The sequence below is a fragment of the Balearica regulorum genome, chromosome 3 (assembly GCF_011004875.1).
Source record: "Balearica regulorum gibbericeps isolate bBalReg1 chromosome 3, bBalReg1.pri, whole genome shotgun sequence".
NCBI lineage: Eukaryota > Metazoa > Chordata > Aves > Gruiformes > Gruidae > Balearica > Balearica regulorum.
This window is the reverse complement of record NC_046186.1, coordinates 65,011,619-65,030,406: the sequence shown is the minus strand read 5'-3', so window position 1 is coordinate 65,030,406 and position 18,788 is coordinate 65,011,619. Positions and strand designations below refer to the sequence as shown.

The following is an 18,788-nucleotide window of genomic DNA, read 5'->3' as shown; positions in this document are numbered from 1 at the left end:
CTGAAACATTCAGTCCTCATCATGATGACTTCTTTATATAATGAAGACATTTAATGAAGAGATTATAATCAATAGAATAAAAGTAATAGAAAAAATTATTTATAGATATCTTTTTAATTATTGCTATTCTTGTTAGCATTCTACAAGTATGTCCTACCTGTATCTGGGCCTCAGCATCCCTTACAGATATATTCAGGGAGCTGACTGTGGATCCTGAGCGTGGTCTCTTCTCTTGTCTCAGGATCTCTGGACCAGCACTGAATGAATGCCTCATTTGACCTTGATCTATAAGATGTTGTGGCCGCTGGAGTATAGGTGAGTCTGGCCCTCTTGAACCAAGGAGCTCCCCTTTCTTTTCCACTTTGATCTCTTTGGTGAAAGAGGTCATGGCCTGTTGCTGCTTTCTTTTCTTGTACTCCGTCATAAGCTTGGAGATAGTTTTGTCAGTGGCTATGGTGTAGATCTTGTTGCCAGCACTCTCCCACCATTCTTTTTTCCTGGTTTGCTCTTTTTTCTCTGGTTTAGGACTTAGGGGTGGGGGTAGCAGCAACATTTCTCCACTCCCTCCTCGGGGTGTCAGGCTGTCTCCCAGTTGGTCCCTGATTTGACTCCGGTCATCTTCTGATGGTGTGTCCTTCCCAGATTGCCCTCCAGTCGATGGGGTGGAGGTTTCTGAGTGAAAGGACGGTAAAATGAAGAAAGAGTCACCTTTGAACACCGGAGGCTCCTCTACATTATTCTCCAGGTCCAGATGCATCTGGATATAGTTGTTGCACAGTTCCATACAGAGCTTATGAAGCCGCTTGATTAGCCATCCCCAGTCTGCATTGCTGACTGGCTGTACACTCAGAGATGGTATTCGAGCCCTCCACTGTCTCTTCTCCTTCCCTCGTGGGGGACTGACCTGGGCAGTTTCTTCAAAAATGTCTTCATCTTCCGAAGAACACTGCTGTGAGGAGTCAGTACTTCTCTCATCATCTTCAAAGAGGATCTTTTTCACTTGCTCTGCAGTGATGTTCTCCTGGTTTGTCAAGATTGCACAAACCAAAGCATGGAAGTAGATGTTGAAGCTCATTGCTGACTGGCGATACAAGTTGGCAGCTCCACTAATACCTGACACTTTTTTCAGCAAACACTTCAACCCAGGTCTGGTGTCAAACTCTCTGGCTGTTCTATAGGAGTCCAGCAGCAAGTCAAAGATGACAGCCAGGTTTTGCATGGAGATGTACCTGAGAAAACCAGCCAACTTGTTTTCTGGTACTTGTACTGTCATTTTCTCCTCCAAGTTAGAAGGGCCTTTCACAAATTCTTCCAGTAAGATGTCATATAAATTCTGGAGCAGTACTTGGTGGGACAGCAAGCTCACCACTATTGTCCTGAAAGGAATACTTGGTAAACCAAGCACAGGAAGGAAAAAAAAAAAAAAAATTTAAATGGTACATTGTGCTTTTACTAGAAGTACAGGTATACTTCATATCTTAGAATCAAACATGAAAGCTGCAAATGAAAGGCCAAAGTTTCACAGCCTTGTTACAAAAAAGTGGAAGAAGATAAAGTTGTCGAGAATGGTCTTTCAACTACTCTTTCAAATACTTTCCTAGAAGGGAAGACGCTTACATTGGTTAAGAAAATAACTGTCCACAGCAAGCACACTAATGGCACTTGTGCAGAGGTAATTAAAACAAAGCTCTATTATAATTTTTGTCCTTTTCTACAGAGATGTCTAACACTGCAGGATTAAATATGCTGTGTTTTGATGTCAAGGCAGCTGCAAGTACTCTTAATATTTCAGCCTGCTATAAAGAATTTGTTAACACACAAGTTATGCAGCACTTCTGCCATAGGTCCCTGACTATATTTTCTATTTTGGTTGCTGAACTTTGGCTAAATTGAAACATCCTTAAAATTCCTCCACCAGCATTACAGCCAACCTTAACTTTGACATGACAAATTGAGGCCAAAACTAGTTTACTACTCTGTTTCCGTTTCCACTAATGCCAGGAGTACTTCTTAAAAACAAAGCAAAGAGCCAACCAACCAACAAAAAAATATTTACAGAAACATCAGCAGTGCAATGGAGCATGCAAAGAAGCTTAAGTCTTGCTGAAAGCACATATCATTGTTTGCTCTTAAGACTTCAACTTGAACACTGAGAGCCTAGCATGGAAATACCTATTCCTAATCCTGTTTCTCACATATAATACTGGGTGATTCTTAGCTGCGCTCCTGTTAGAGAAATGCTGTGAGTTGTTCTACATCTCACTGGTTTTTTTTGAATTGCACAGGGAACCCAGGAATGCCAGATTCCCCCAACCAAATTTTTCAGGTCATTCACCAGTAAATAACATTGAGAGGCTTACAGGCAAGGGAGGCTAGGAAGAAAGGGGGGACAAGATTGTTGTTTGGCATGTCATAGATTTAAAATTATAAACTTTGAAACCCATCTTCAGGCATTTTAAAAAAGTCTTTGCATAAGATTACAGCAGTGATGTTTTAAATGGAGCTGATGCTCTGGTACACATGGTAATACTTGTTTTGACTTAGGGAAGTATGATGGGTCACATTTTAGTTAGCATTGCTATCAAGTGAGGAAGAGATTTTTCAGTTTGCTTGCAATACTGAAGTTTTAGGTCTAAGTTAAACTAAATCTTCATGCAACATGAGATGTTTAGTTGTCAAACTTTCATTTTTTTGTTGCAAAAAAATTGCAGTCAAAAAATTGAAAGTTGTTTCATTAAACAACTTTCAAAAGTGTTTTCAAAATACAAAAAAAAAAGTCTATTTTTTTGAGAAATCACATCATAACTCAGGTTTGAGAATGCAATATTAAAAAAAAAAGGTCAAAACTCTGCTTCTGAGGTTAATTTACCCATGTTAGGTCGCTTACCATGACACAGCTGTCAGTGCTGATATGCCAGGAAGACTTAGTCTTATTATCTGACAGTGCTAAAATCTTGATGATTAATACATATATTGGAGCTCTTTGTGGGGAAGTAGTTTTCTGCTGTAAAAATCATTACAGACTCTGACTCAGAAAAGCTTTTAAGAGCACATATAAAGTTAAATGAGTGCTTGCATTGATTTCAAGAGACTAATCCTGTTCCAAAAGCAGGATCAGAATGAAAGAGATCTGCTTGCTTTGTAATAGCCAAAAAGGCAATTTACAAGGACAGTTTAAAGTACTGCTCAATTCCAGAAGAAACTAGTTCGGAACTATAGCTGAAAAACACACAATGCCAAAGCTGGTTAAGGACAGTATTTCCTTATTCTGCCCAAAGTTTCAAACTGAAATATATTATTACTTTTTAGAAAGAAGAAAAGCTCCCTTACCCCAGCTTCCTGTGAAACGATGCAGCATTAAGGAAACAAAAGCAAGAAGGGAGAAGAGAAACCCCACTAAGGTTAAAGTACAACTTTTGAAAGGCCACAGTTACTAGCACGCAAGACTGGCACATTATTGCACTGCTGTAGCAAATAATCTGAAAAACAGTGGCACAGTCAACTTTTGAGCCCTGTTTTGGTGAAAAAGGAGCGTTGCTGGGATAACATTTGCCTATTGGCATATACACTTTCTGCAGTTGTTTAGACAAAGCACAGTGTGAGAGCATTCAGAGTTTGTATTAATTGCAAGCTTAATTTATTTATTTGTTTAAAGACAAGCAATACCCACGCTACCTTTACGAACGCAGCCTGTTAGATTGCATGGCCTTATGTGCCACGAGAGGGAAGAACTCCAGTCTTTTGCTTTGCATTCATGATAACAAAAAAGAATGATCTGCAAACCTTTGGATAAAGCAGATATTTTCCCACCACGAAGGAAGGGTTTAGACTGTGATCTCAACCTTTCTTCGTCTCTGCGCAGGGCCCTGTTCTCTGAAGGTGAGGCAACAGAGCACCTGCTCTTGGGGGGAACTTCTGTACAGCTGCCTAAGAATAGAGACATCTTGCACGGTCTCTCTTCCTGTCCATCCAAAGAAGGACCATCACATTCTGGCTCCCTGTTGCAAGCAATTGTTTAGTTTTGAATGAGAAGGCCTGAAGTGGTACAGAAGCAAGTTTGGTATCTAGTAAAAGACAATTTCATGGCATGTATTACATACCTTGCAATACAAACACAAACCCTGAATGCAGAATTCTAATTCTTGGCCCTAGTGATGTTACAGCAGTTGTTCAAACAACCAAGTGCAAGCAAAAAGAAATATTCTTTGACAGGATCAGATTGTCATGCAAATGCATGAGTTTCTGAGATGGTAACATATAGAAGGACTTCCACAAAAATAAAGTGCCAAGCAAAACCAATGTTCCCTATATCAGTATGTTGACAGTTTTGCAGCTTTGGATGTGGTTTCTTCAACTTATACTGCTCCAGTTGATCCATTAACTTTTTCTACCTTCTTAATTCAGTAAAACTGAATTTAAAAGACCATTGCAGAAGCAGACATTATTTCATTTGGTAGGTATCATTACAAACATAACAGTACTTCCAAAGCTTTTTCAAACTGATACTTTTTAACTCTACTTCTTACAGTAGAGAATCTTAGTATTGGAAAGATTTTCCTAGTATTTCCTATGAGAATTCTTTACTTAATATAATCTGCATTTCCTCTACTTGAAGGCTTTGTGCGACCTTATGTATCCTTCAGGTATTTCTAACCTACCAATTTTTACTATCTATTAGAAACATTTTCCTTATTTAGCTTACAAAGGGCCCTTACTAGGGACCCTGACACAGGTTTGTCTATAACTGTAACAGCTCTTGCACGTGCCTGCTCACCAGTGTATGAACATGGGAACATTTGGAGAGCAGACAGTGGTAAATTATTGTTTCCTGTGTCATAAAATCTATTTTTTATTTGATCAGTGTATTTCATTTTTTTGATGAGACCTATCGAGAGGCATGGTTTGCCAGGCTCTGTTCACATCTCTGCCAGTCTGCAATATTTTTATCTTGCTTTTAAAGTATTTGACACAGTATTTTCCTGAGAAGATATTTTACCTTCTCTGGGTATGCCCATTTGGTTTTTTATCTGGTGGCAGGTCAATGATGAGCACGCACGACTGGGCATGTTCAAACCCTTCCTTGTTGCTAGGGGTCTTTGGGGAGCACTGAGTCTCCAGCATGAAGACCTAGAAAACAACAAGTTACATAAAACAATCAGTTTAGCACTTGCACTGGGTCCTTAAGGGAGCCAAGAATAGGATTTTCTGCATTGTGAAAGATCTGTTACGATGACTTATTTTACAGTGATGGAGAGAATGCAAGTTATCCCCCCAGGCAGACCTTCCCTGGAGCATGCTGCTTTGGTAAAAGAGCCTCAGGGCCATGGGCCACCTCCAGACACCCAGCAGAGCACAGGACAGACATCTTTCTCTTTTCTTCTCAACCCTGACAAGGTTGTCTCCAACCTTGCTCTGCTGATTAGGAGTTAGTGGTGAGTTTTAAATCACTTGTTAAATGTCAGCATTATCTTCTAGTTCTCAGTTACTCTTCTTCTTATTTGAAATCTATATCCAGGTATTTATAGAGAAAAAAAATCCACATTCTTCTTCAAACTTTGCTTTGATAGGTTGAACAAATCTTGTTTTTCTAATTTCTTCTCAGTCTCTCTTCTAGTGCATTTTTTGCCCTTTGAAATTATCATTCTTTAACTTAGAGTAATTAAAAATGTATATGACATTCTAGATGAGAATTCATAGTGCCACTACTATTTCCTTTTCTCTGTCAGAAACATTTCCACTGATGTATCCTAGGGTTGCCTTTTTAAAGATCCATTACACAATAGGCTCATCGTCGATCCTCCTCAGTACCTATGCACCTTCCCCCAGCCTAGGCATTCCTAATTCCTACCTAGAGGGGGACAATTTTAAGAGGGTTTTTTTCTAGTTTTTATTACTTTTCTCAATACTACTGTTAGATAAATAAACATTAGTCTGGTGATGAAGAAGTCTTTCCCATAGGGTTTGTGAGGAAGGTGGAGGTAAAGATGTACTTTTGTAAAGAAAAGCCCCAAGTTTCAAAGGTTCTCTGACTTCCCTTGAAATGTCAGTTAGTACCTGTTGTGCCATGGCTCTGATTCTCCAGTATTCAGCTTCAGCACTTGGTGAGAGGGAGGGGGCTGCCACCTTCACTTCGCAGGCATCTCCACTAAAGCTTTCAGAACCACTGTGGAAATAGCCCAACAGGTTCTACAGAGAGACACAACAACAGACTTTCACTGTGCGTTAAATGAAGTCAGTGGCTGTAGCGCTGTCCAGCCTGTTCATATGTAATACAATATTCAGAGTGATCTGTCCCATTACCATCAGCTGGTCACCTGCTATTTAGCATTTGATGCAAAGGCATTACAACTTCTTACGTAGTCTGGCCTGTGATGAGGATTTTTTTGTTACAAGAAAGATAGTGAGTTAAGAAATAACCTATATGGAGCATGAAGCTACAGGATCAAGTAAGCAACTTTGTCTTCTGTCTAGTTTTAGCCGATCCAGAGGAAGAAATAGATCAAAAGGTAAGTTTTCACCTGCTAAACTCTTCTGATTTCATACTGGCAGGGCAATTTCAAATAAGTCTGGACTATTAGTGACAAGTGTTGTCTGCATGTTTAGAAAAACTGATTTCAATCTCCATTGTTGATCCAACACCTTGCACTGTAAGTAAACTGACAAAACAAAAGCTGCCACATAATCCTTACACTTCTTTTCTTGGCTCTGTACCCAAAAACTTTTCTGAAACAGAAAAAGCAACCTGTCAAAAGTTAGTGAGTCTATAACTAGTGTGGTTACATTTTGATTGACAGCAAAAAGGCAGTTTACCTTTACTGGCTCCAGAGTGGCAGAGAACGCATCCTGCAAGGCACAACATGCAAGTCTCCACATCTCTTCAGTAAAAACAGGCCCTGCTGTCACTAACACATACCTGCAAGGACACAGTAAAACATTACCATGTTCAAGAAGGAACTAGACAATTCTTACTTGTAACGGGAGGAGGTTGAAAACAAAACAAAAGGCCTACTCAGGAGCTAGCTAATGATATCCAATCTCCTCAGTTGTTACCCTGACCTATTTTTGTAATTACACTGTAGTTTTTGACTTCTCCCCATCCCCGTGCTTTTCCTCTTTAAGTAGTCATCTTGCCAGGACAAGAATCACGCATTGTGTTACGTATATAATGCAGTGCTTGTTTTGATTATGACTGTAATAACCTGAAGACTTTGAAAGGTATTAATTACCTCTAAAGACCTGTGAATTCCAACAGAAAGACCCTTGATTATTTTTCCTAAGGGTTGATTATTGACTAATCACATATAAGTAATGTACAGTGCTTTTTATGGGAATGATATGCATAGCCATGCCTAAAATCACAGGTTCTGAAGCAGACAGAAAACAGCAAGAAAAGGTTAGTAAGTCTAATATTTATTTTTCAAATAACAAGAGAAAGATACATAGTAGACTACTTTTGAGATGTTAGCCAATTTAATCAGTCCACAAGTTCTTCAAAGGCATAAAGAGGGCTGGAAGTAGATGATCTTTAAGGTCCCTTCCAACCCAAACCATTCTATGATTCTATAAAGAAAAATTTTTTTTTTTTTTAATATGCTAACAGAGTGAATAGACTGTGTTACCTGATACAAGAGCAGCCAACTCTGGAAATAATTTCTGTTGGTTCTGCTACACAGGCTACCAGCAACTTGAAAAGATCTTTCAGCATAGTATTGATCATATTTTCGTAACCAATATCTATAAGGAAAAGACATGGACTGGTTTTAACATCATTGCCTTTTCATTATAATTAGAGATAAACAGTCTTCCTACACTTACTGCTATTCAGAGACTTTGCAAAACGAAATCTTTTTATGCAGCTATCACTAGCATTCAATTTTGAAACATGCATCACATCAAACCGAAATAAGAACAGTCCTTTTGATGTTAATAATATAAAATGTCTGGGCTTAAGTGGTACTGGAGAAATTCTGTCAGATCCTGTTTCTGAACATTGTAGTTCTTTATAATCCAAGTCTTAGTATTTTCTTTTGGAAAGTACAAAGTAGACTGTGATGATTTAATTTTGAAGATAGACCTGATCTGAGCAGAGGCTGGACTAAATAACTTCCCTAGGTCCCTTACAAGTTAATTTTTTCCATAATTCTAAACCGTATAAAGAAAGAAAAAAACTCCCAACCCCAAAAAACCAGAAATTTTCAACTCTCTTCCTTTTATTTTATTTTTGAGTAACAAAAAAGCAATGAAACTATCTCCCCAAGTAGCTATTCAGTAACAGGCCACTGATGACTGTCAGTAGACGTGACGGTGCAATGACATACCTGAGTGTATAAAATTTTGAATGTGCTCCACTACGAGTTCACAGGAAAGGCCAATGGCATGCTTGAAATTAGCAGATGCCACATCCCAGTAAGAATGATCGCCATGGCTGCGATGGAGCCAAAGAGACATCGTGGGAAGAAGAAGATGTACAACTGCATAAATGCCAAATCCTGGGCCTTAAAATAAACACAACGATGGTTATATATTTTTGCTTACAATGCCTACACGCACAGTAAATTTGCTAAGTTGTTCCAAGTTTGAGGCTGGGTGATGCTAAAGAAAGCATGTTCTGAAACTTTTTTTGTGGGATGAGAGGGGTAAGCAGTTTTGAATCTAGCTGTGAGGTAGTATATGAACATTTAGCCAACTGTTTACCTGCTGTATTTCCCAGCAGGTCTACAGGACTACATACTTTTTTTTCCATTTCCTAGATACCAGACAAATGTTTTCTGTGGCTAGGACATTGATAAAGTACCGCACCTCTTTATTTGTGCAATAAATGTAAGAGTATGTTTAACATACTTTTGTCAATGTAGAACAATGCACTAACGGAACAACAGATCATATTCTGAGAAAATTCCTTTCTACTTGAGAATGTCTCTGTGCAGCTCTAGCATGAGTAACACACTTTACAGAAGTGGTTTAGGATTCTAAGAGGTTCGGGTCAGGGCTCTACTAGCTCACGTTTTATTAAGCCCTTTCATTACCAGGTGTCTTGGCAACGTCCCTCAGCAATTCAAAGAGTAGGTCCAAAGTTGGAGGCTGGTGCTGGCGGGGACAGTTGGATATTGCAGTTGTTAATTCTTCCAGCAGAATAATCCAGACATTGATAAGGCCTATAAGTAAGGAAACAAAAATTAAAAGCTATGAGCGAGCTACTGCATTGACCAAAGGTGAAACTTGCCCTCAAGATGTGATAGAGGCTAAGAAATTAACTAACTTAAGGATCACGCGTTCTTGCACATTCACTGAACTGTTGTAGGCAGTATCAATTTTTAAATGGTCTCCTTTATCTTCCATTTTATTAACTTTGTGTTTTGCCCCATCCTTCCTTCTCCATGTGCATCTTGTTCTTGTCTTCTTTCTTAGTTTACTACTCCCACTAGTTCAGTCTCTCTAACCTTCTTTTTAAAATTTGTTTTAATGGGATGTTTTACACATCTCACTACCATTGCAAATGCTGCCCAGAATGGTTTGTACCCATCTAAGTTATGCTTTTAAGTAAGCCTCCTAAGGTGACTAGCCATAATTTAACTGTCTCTGTTTGGTACCCAGAACTGAACAGTAATAATGCCTCATGAAGTATCATCAAATTGCCTCACAGGTCATCTTTAGATGTTAAAAGGTCACACGTAGAAGAGTATTAAACGTGGATATGGCAGAGCTGGACAACTATCAAAACAGCAGTTAGGATACAGGTAGTACTGTGAATTCATATCATTAGAAAATATGTATCCCTAAAAGATTATGGGTTACAACTAGTTTTCAGTACAATTTTGAAGATGGTTAAGAATTGCTGCCCTTTAATTTTTCACAGATCATTTAAGTACTTGCTAGTTCCCCATGATATTATCAATGACTAGAAGGATCTTGCATATTACACTCACAATGCTTCTGCAATGCACAGCGTTATCCTTGAGTCATCTCTTTAAAAGGCTATGGGTTTATTAGGCTAAAATGAGTTTTACTTTGGTTCACTAATAAGCCCTTCTTCTCTGCCACTGGTAGCCATACTGATTTAATCTGGGTCTGCATGATGCCTGCTGGCTAATTATGTTCCAAAAGCAATAAAAAAGGCTGCAAGGGAGCTTTGTTTAAGATGCACTGAGTTTGCTGACTGCAAGAGTCTTCTGGAGAATCAAGAAAAACACAGCGAAATCATTACTTAGTAACTGTGTTGATCATTTATTTATTCACACCACTTCCACAGGGCAGTATGTATGGTGACATTGTTTGAAGTGATATAGACTTTAATGATGTATGATGTTTCTAGCTAAGGAAATGGCACAAATCAGCACGAAATTTAGGTATCTTCAAATCTGGGAGAACTGAGTATCTTTTAGAAACACCCTCTTGAAGAGTTTAGCATGGAATCAAATACACGATGAAAATATACTACACCACCATATGGCAAAGTAGGCTAAAACATTTTGCACCATCTTGTGCTGACTTTCAGCACTGGAGTGCCAGGTGAAGCACTGTCTTCCATCTTTGTGAAGTCAGTTTGTCTAGCAGTGTTCTAATAATGTTACCAGCTAAATAAAAACTGGGTGAAAGTTTCAGCACTTAGCTCTGACGAGAACCAGATTAAAAGGTTTCTTTCCTGCAGGGTGGCATTTCTATTCACAGCGAGCAAGACACTGACAGGCGGAGCCACTTCAGAGCAGCAGGCAAGTGGCGCTCACCTAAGGTGGGGAAACCCCAGGTCACGTCCCAAGCCTGACTCAAAGCAGGGACTTCAGTGACTTGGGTGTCCCACATCCCAGGTGAACATCCTAAAATTTCCAGAGAGATAAAAAAGAACCCACAAAAAACATAGAAAGAAGAAAATAAAGTGTTGGTTTTGGGTTGTTTTTTTTTAAAAAAACCTAGGACTTGTGGTTTGCTTTTTTCAGAGAGCAACTTTTCTCTCCTTTATCCAGGGTAGCAGTGGAACAGGACAGTCCATGTGGTGAAAGACCCTAGATAAAAGTAGGTACCAAGAGTCATTCTGGTGAGGCATGTGAATGAAATGCATTGGGATCAGCCTGCTTTCTGCCTGGTTGGATCTGGCTCTTCACAGAGGAAGCCAGGTTAGAACAGCTCAATTGTTCAGATATTCAAAAGTGACTGTACTGCTTCGAAGGGCTGTCACGAGTCCCAAAGCAGTAAGGCTGCATTCCTCTACCGCTTGGCTCCACACAGATCTAGTTCATCAAACACCTGATTAATCCACAACTCATATAAGCCATACAAATAATCAGGAGACAAATGCTGCTTGTTTTTCTGGAGGTCATAGTGCTTTTTATGGACTTTAGAAATACACTGTTATGTTCAATAGACCACAGGACATAAGTTTGGAAATATGTTTAAACAAGCATTCTTTATCTTTCTAAACTCTAACTCAACACTGATATTTTTTTCTGTTAAAGGCAGGCCTGCTAATACCAAACTTAAAAGGCTTTCACTCCTTTACTTCAGCTGTGGTCTAGAAAGTATTTTTGTGTTAGGTCTCAGGAATACATACTGGTTGTATTACAAATATCAGGATAATTAAAATATTGCTAATTAAAATATTATTATATTGTCCCAAGAGAGGGGTTGTATTTTTCTCACATATGAGATGTATCTTTTAACATAAAGAAGGTGATGTGACCTGAACTTCCAAGCTCTGTGTGGGCACACGTGTGTATGTAACGAACAGGGAGACAATAAACTATGACGTTTTTCCTCTCCTTTTTGCTTTCAGCAGTTGGCAAAATTTACAGTGACATGTGGAAGAAGCAAGTGATTAATTCCGCATTTACTGCTTTCAATGCACTTACCAGTGTCATCGTCAAAGTCAGAAAGGATGCACTCAATACCATCCTCACTGCTGGCTGACTGTTCCTGCACTCTTCGGGGCAAGTTAACCAGCCGGCCACTGAGGAAGATGGGTTTCAAGGGCATTTTATAGATTTTGGCTAACAACTGGGAGGGGGGAGGAGAGAGAGAGAGAGAGAGAGGGGAAAAAAAGAGAAGAAAAGATAAATATATACGGGAAAGTTTGTAAAAGCTATCACAACACAGGTATGTGAACTAAAATAAAAGGTATGAAAGCTGCATAATGTCAGCATCTGCATTGTTCATCCAGCAATAGTGTAAATGAAAAACACAACTACAGGCCAGAAGTCTTCTGTTCAGTGACAAGTAAGTAGTCGGGGCGAGAGAGGGAGGGGATAAGAGAGGGAGAAATACAATTTAAACAGCACATTTTTGGGAAGGGAGTTTGCTCCCTCCTCATTTGCGCAAGACAAATGCTACTACTTACTGATTGCACCTATGACTGAAGAAGCTCCATTAGCTGTACACAGAATATTTTTGAGCTCTGAAGGACTAAGTGAATACTGATAAAAGCACCTGTACAGGTTTACTTCAGAGCTTCACTGCCTGGGCTGTCCATTACACAACAAATACGAACTGCAGAATTGTGCTATAGTAGCAGGCCTATCTAAAGTAAACCACATATTTGCAATATATAGACAGGATTTCTTTTTAGACATTCCTGTTGTTGTTCTACTGGCAGGCTAAAAGGTGTAACAAGATAAAAATGGCTGCTTCTTTTAAAGAGGAGAAAATATTTCTGCTTCGCTATGGACTGGGGTTTGTAAGGATGAGGAAGAGTGATGTGATGCACCATAGCGTAGAGATAGAACATACATTACGTATACACATAGATATTCACTGATTTTTCTTTGGTGAACTTCCTTTGTGAAGTTCCCACCAACTGGAAAAGGGGAAACATAACCCCCATTTTTAAGAAGGGAAAAAAGGAAGACCCAGGGAACTACAGGCCGGTCAGTCTCACCTCCATGCCTGGCAATATCATGGAGCAGACCCTCCTGGAGACTATGCTCAGGCACATGGAAAATAAGGAGGTGACTGGTGACAGCCAACACGGCTTCACTAAGGGCAAATCGTGCCTGACAGACTTGGTGGCTTTCTATGATGGGGTTACACGTTGGTGGATAAGGGAAGGGCAACTGACATCATCTACCTGGACTTGTGCAAAGCATTTGACACTGTCCCGCACGACATCCTCGTGTCTAAATTGGAGAGACATGGATTTGATGGATGGACCACTTGGTGGATAAGGAATTGGCTGGATGGTTGCACTCAAAGAGTTGTTGTCAACGGCTCAATGTCCAAGTGGAGAATGGTGACGAGTGGCATTCCTCAGGGGTCGGTACTGGGACCGGCACTGTTTAACATCTTTGTCGGCAACATGGGCAGTGGGATCGAGTGCACCCTCAGCAAGTTTGCTGACGACACCAAGCTGTGTGGTGTGGTTTACATGCTGGAGGGAAGGGATGCCATCCAGAGGGTCCTTGACAGGCTGGAGAGGTGGGCCTGTGTGAACTGCATGAAGTTCAACAAGGCCAAGTGCAAAGTCCTGCATGAAGGTTGGTGCAATCCCAAGCACAATTAAAGGCTGGGCAAGGAATGGATTGAAAGCAGCCCTGAGGAGAAGGACTTGGGGGTATTGATTGATTGATGAGAAGCTCAACATGAGCCGGCAGCGTGCGCCTGCAGCCCAGAAAGCCAACCGTGTCCTGGGCTGCATCCAAAGAGGTGTGACCAGCAGGTCGGGGGAGGTGATCCTGCCCCTCTACTCCGCTCTTGTGAGACCCCACCTGGAGTACTGTGTCCAGCTCTGGGGGCCCCAGTACAGGAGAGACATGGAGCTGTTGGAGAGAGTCCAGAGGAGGGCCACAAAGCTGATCAGAGGGCTGGAGCACCTCTCCTATGAGGACAGGCTGAGAGAGTTGGGGTTGTTCAGCCTGGAGAAGAGAAGGCTCCGGGGAGATCTAATTGCAGCTTACCAGTACCTGAAGGGGCCTACAGGAAAGATGGTGAGGGACTGTTTATCAGGGAGTGTAGTGACAGGACAAGGGGTAATGGGTTTAAGCTGAAGGAGCGTCGATTTAGATTAGATGTTAGAAAGAAATTCTTTACTGTTAGAGTGGTGAGGCACTGGAACAGGTTGCCCAGAGAGGTTGTGGATGCCCCATCCCTGGCAGTGTTGGGGCAGGCTTGGGACCAGGCTGGATGAGGCTTTGGGCAACATGGTCTAGTGGAGGGTGTCCCTGCCCACAGCAGGGGGGTTGGAACTAGATGGTTTAAGGTTCCTTCCAACCCAAACCATTCTATGATTCTATGAACAAGGTAGCAAGTACAGTTTGATATGTCTGCTGTTTGTTATTCTGAGCTGCCTTCTTCCTTCCTTCTCCTCTCAGTCTGTGTACTGAATCCACCCATTATCTCTGAATTTAGGTATTAAGTCCTTTCAGCTATGGTAATTATCTTTTGTTATGCATTTGTATTTTACCCAGGAAAAAAAATGGCCTGGGTCCAACAAAAAGTACTTTCAAGTACTACAGAAATACAAACAACATTATAAAATGGGACAACAAACATCCTAATAACCCTGGATAATAATCTGTGCTGTGTGCAAGGAGATTACAGGAAACATGCCAGCACTCTAATTGTTAGAGATTTGCCCTGAGCTTCAGATATGTTTTCACGGTACAGATAAGCTGCTGCTGTGCTTTAGAGGGTGTAACCTGTTGCACTTAAGATCTGAGAATTCTCGGGGTTTGGGTTTGTTTTTTTTCCCTTCATTCCTAACACTGTTTACAGTAACTGTTTAAATAAGAATGAATGTAGCTTTGATTATGTTACTACTAGGTTTTCAACATTCGCATTTTCCCACATGCTTCTTGGGTCTGAGTGTTTTTATCTCCTCAGTTTTCCCACCATTAGCTGGCCTAGATTCCTTCAGATCGCCACTCTTCATCTGGCAGTGTAGGTTCCAACTGGAGGCTGGAACTGTTTCCTAGGCCAGGTTAGTACCTGTGTAAGATTGTTCATCATACCTGAGAACATCTCCTGAGGTAATCAAGCGCGGGAAGGCACAAGTCTGTAGATGCAGATCCTGATGCTGGCACGCAGTCACCCACCTCCTTACAATCTACTTCCCCTGGGGACAGGAAAGGCAGCATTGGGAAGGACAGAAGAAGAGAAACAAACATAGCATTAGTTTTCCTTTTTCATTCACTTGTGCTCTAGTGTCTGAATGGAATCCAGAAAACATCCTCTGTTTGATCTTATTAGGTGACAACCAGATGATTCTCACACAAACAATACAGTAATATTGGTCACAGTTTATACATGGACTTTCATATGAAAAAAATGCTTTAATAAATACATGCCTATTTAGTAACTCTTTAGTAGAGCCTTTGGGAGTTCTTATAATCATGCCTTGTAGTCATCTGTCATATTGGCCCCACTCCACTTTTTTCCATACGTGTATGAATTACTTGCTCATATTCACCCTTTGCTCAATTAATATACTAATTTTTTCTATTCATTTGCACCCCAGTGCCCTGGAAAATTCTTCTACCATGAGTTCTTCCTTTTAGTTTATTTACACCTTAAATACACCATTTTATATTTTGTGCTATGATATTTCCTTCTGCTGTCTAATACAGGTGTCAAGGATTCACAGTTTCAACTGTATGACATCCTCAGGCTCTAGTGTCTCAATACCACAGGTATTATTACCCTGTGGCATCAGCAGAGTCCTACTTTTAGGTCAGCTTTACTGAAGTGTATTAAATAAGCAGACCAGTTCCAAGGCATCCTGTTGCAGAGTTCCTCCTTAGATAACTCCATTCACCCAGCATTGTCCCTTTCTGCACAGTCTGTTTTCCTCCCCTCTCAGCCAATGTTCTGACCACCTAGAATACTTGGCTTATAGCCATTTTTCCAGTTTAGCCAAATACTTCCCATTCAGTGCCAAATCTGAAGCTTTACTAAATGTCTATATAGATTAACATTTTATTGCCTTAAAAGCTATTCATCTCATAAAAAACACAAGATAAATATGAAATCCTTTTATTAAATCCTACTTTATTCTCCTTTCCCTACATTTATTTGCTTTTTCTATGCCCTTAACTATTCCCTCTATAATGTATTTGAAAGTCTTGTCTACTATTGAGATTAGCCAAGTCAGCCAGTGAAGTTTGAATCCATTAGTTTTATGTTAAAATGCACATAAGTGGTAGTATATTTGCTATTGCTCAGTACTGAAGTACCCCACAGTCCTAGTACCTTTAATACAAAAAAAGATCTTGCTTTTTGACATGTAACTATAAAGGGGACAAACTTATCTCATGAAAGTAAGAAACCTAAAGAAATGTAAGACAGGATTTCAAGTTCTCCAGAAGGAACATGAGTTCCCTCTACTGGTACTGGACATGCAAATTTGTTTCTCTTTTGTAGTAATAAATAGAATTCCGTTTTGTCATCACAAATTGAATTCTGTCCCTGTTGAAATCGATGGTGAAATAGCTTAATAAGATGAGAATAACATTAAAGACTAAATCTGCTGGAGTTAGGTGCTTCATTTAAATTAAAGGGAGTTGCTTACAGGCCTAGGCATCTCTGTGAATTAAAATACCTATAAAAAAAAAAAAAAGCCCCATTTTACCACTCATTAGAAGTTTTTCAATTTACATAAGAAAAAAAAAATCACTGCCACAGTTTAATGAAAAGTGTCAAGTTCTAATGATCAAGGCAAGCCACGGAACATGAACATGGGGGCAGAATGACCCAACACCATTTTGCCTTTGTTCTGAAGTTTGGTAAAGCACCACAATTACTCTGCAGGGTCACCTTGACTTGACATGCCCGGTCTCCGCTGCCCTCAGCAACAACAGAAAACCTAATCATGGGGACAGAATGTTAGTTGCAATGCTCGTGATCTCACTGAAGGTTTGGCAGGTTTTCAGCACTACATATGCCAAACTACTGCTGCTGAGGTGGGCAAGAGTAGAAGGGAGCTATGTGGCTTTGACCTGCCAAATGTAAAACATATCTTGTTCTGTTGCAAACAAGCCATGCTGTCACTGCACAATGCCAGGCCATTTCTGCAATAATCTGGTTTTTGGGGTTTTTTTTATTATTAAATGAATATAAGCAAGTCCTGATGCAATTAAGATCAAGTGAAGCAGACATTCAATAGTGAGATGCATCTTTGCTGCTATAACAACTTGAAGAAGTGATAGCATTAAAAATGTCTCTGAAATAATCCCTTGGTCTTTCTTTTCTTTTCTTTTCTAAAGCATTCTGGACTCAACTTCTTCACTGCCTCTCTCTTCCCTACCATACTATGTATTACATAACTGAATTCTACTCTTCTGCAGGATCAAGTTCGACATATCATGACTTAATAGGATAAAAGGAAAACAAAAATAATTACCCAGTCCTTTGACAAACTTCATAAGGCACATAATATAACTGGTGGCGGCATTGGCAAAGACTTGGATGCTGTCTGTGTTTAGAAATGCTTCAAAGACATCAAACACTGGAGCCTGGCGTTTCCCTGTGGAAACAACAAGATGAGAACTCTTCTCCATCCCCCATAAAGGTGATTTTCCAACAGTTTTTCAACAATTTACATGAATCTGTAGAATCTCTTCTATTCTGGGCAAAGGCAGAATTGATCTTAGATCTAAAACCTTCTCTTGCTCCTGAGGCAACTCGTGTAGCCCTTTATAGGAAGTAATAAGGATTCCCTCCTTTGCCTTAGCTATGAAAAATATCAGCTTATGCCTGCCCAAATGGTAAGAGCAGGTTTGAGCTCTTGAACTCAGCTCAGTAGCTAACACTTCTGTTTGGTGGAGGCTTCTGGTTTAGTTCTTGGTAGCTGCCAAGATGACAGCAGTCATGTGGAAAACTATTTGGACTATACAGTAACAAAATAGCCTTGCTTTTCCTAAATAGTTTATCAGACTTCAAAGCTGTATATACTTGCATTTTGCCATTAATTATAACAGATCTGAAATACAAAATTTAGGAGGAAAACCATATCCCTTACACGTGACTTGGAACATTTAAAAATACCTTCTAAAGGGGCAAAAGGACAAATTAAAGTGATTTTCCCCTATTACCCAGTTTCCATATAAACAAACATCTCTGAACCAGGGATGCAGAATCAGTCTTACAGCAAACATGGTTTGTAATAGTGCTAGCAATTTGAAGCCCTGTGATTAAGTGCTTGGACAAGCACTTGCCTATATCATCACACTAACTTACTCTGATGTATAAGAGCAATAGGTTTCACATACTAAGAGAGTCCACATGAGAGGTGCTGGTTGTATACAGTATGCTTTCCTTTCTAGCAGGACAGGCACAAGGGCCTAGCCAAGCTCAATACTCCTGCGCTCAGAAATATTCAAGTAGGTTTGAAACATTTCTTTCTCATTCTACTCATCTGCCAGAATCTAGAAGAGAAAAAGTCAGAACATACCTCTGCTTTCCCTCCCACCCACACTAATAAACCAGATACTTCAGTACAGTCCTGGAGTATTGCAGAGCCACTGCTAAGTGCCACTGTTCAGGTAGGGCATTTAATATATCGAGTTAGTTATTGTGTCCCCAAGGAATAAGACAGGGAAAGAAAAGCACATATGAAACAGTCAGGGCAGTAAGTCCTTACCCATAGAGTATTCTCCTACAAGGTACTCTTTAACCTCTGACTTGCTGCTGCTGTGCACTGTTTCCAGGGCACTGAACAGGGGTCTCCATCCTGACTGGATCTGGGTAGAACACATTTCCACCAACTCTCCTATAGAAGTGACTACCTGCAGACAGTGTAGGGGAAGTTAAAAGAATAAAATAAAAAAACAGAACTGATACATAGACAGACTTTCAGAAGGAGTAAGACT

At 40.1% G+C, this 18,788-nt stretch overlaps 1 protein-coding gene across 10 annotated transcripts in view; it reads right to left on the bottom strand.

The window, feature by feature from the left end:
* ARFGEF3 (ARFGEF family member 3) overlaps positions 1–18,788 on the bottom strand; it is a 101,159-nt gene that overhangs the window by 7,792 nt on the left and 74,579 nt on the right. For 7 of the 10 annotated variants that reach the window (XM_075748234.1, XM_075748237.1, XM_075748238.1 and 4 more), the window contains 11 exons: positions 18,560–18,700; positions 17,321–17,443; positions 14,934–15,037; positions 11,844–11,988; positions 9,027–9,155; positions 8,319–8,495; positions 7,620–7,734; positions 6,811–6,913; positions 6,055–6,186; positions 4,997–5,127; positions 158–1,388 (listed from right to left, as the gene is read on the bottom strand). In XM_075748234.1, coding sequence (XP_075604349.1) covers positions 158–1,388; positions 4,997–5,127; positions 6,055–6,186; positions 6,811–6,913; positions 7,620–7,734; positions 8,319–8,495; positions 9,027–9,155; positions 11,844–11,988; positions 14,934–15,037; positions 17,321–17,443; positions 18,560–18,700 — 2,531 coding nt within the window. Of the gene's footprint in view, positions 1–157; positions 1,389–3,783; positions 4,065–4,996; positions 5,128–6,054; positions 6,187–6,810; positions 6,914–7,619; positions 7,735–8,318; positions 8,496–9,026; positions 9,156–11,843; positions 11,989–14,933; positions 15,038–17,320; positions 17,444–18,559; positions 18,705–18,788 lie in introns of those variants that run through there. The other 3 variants (XM_075748235.1, XM_075748240.1, XR_012834548.1) reach the window with 2 other exon arrangements.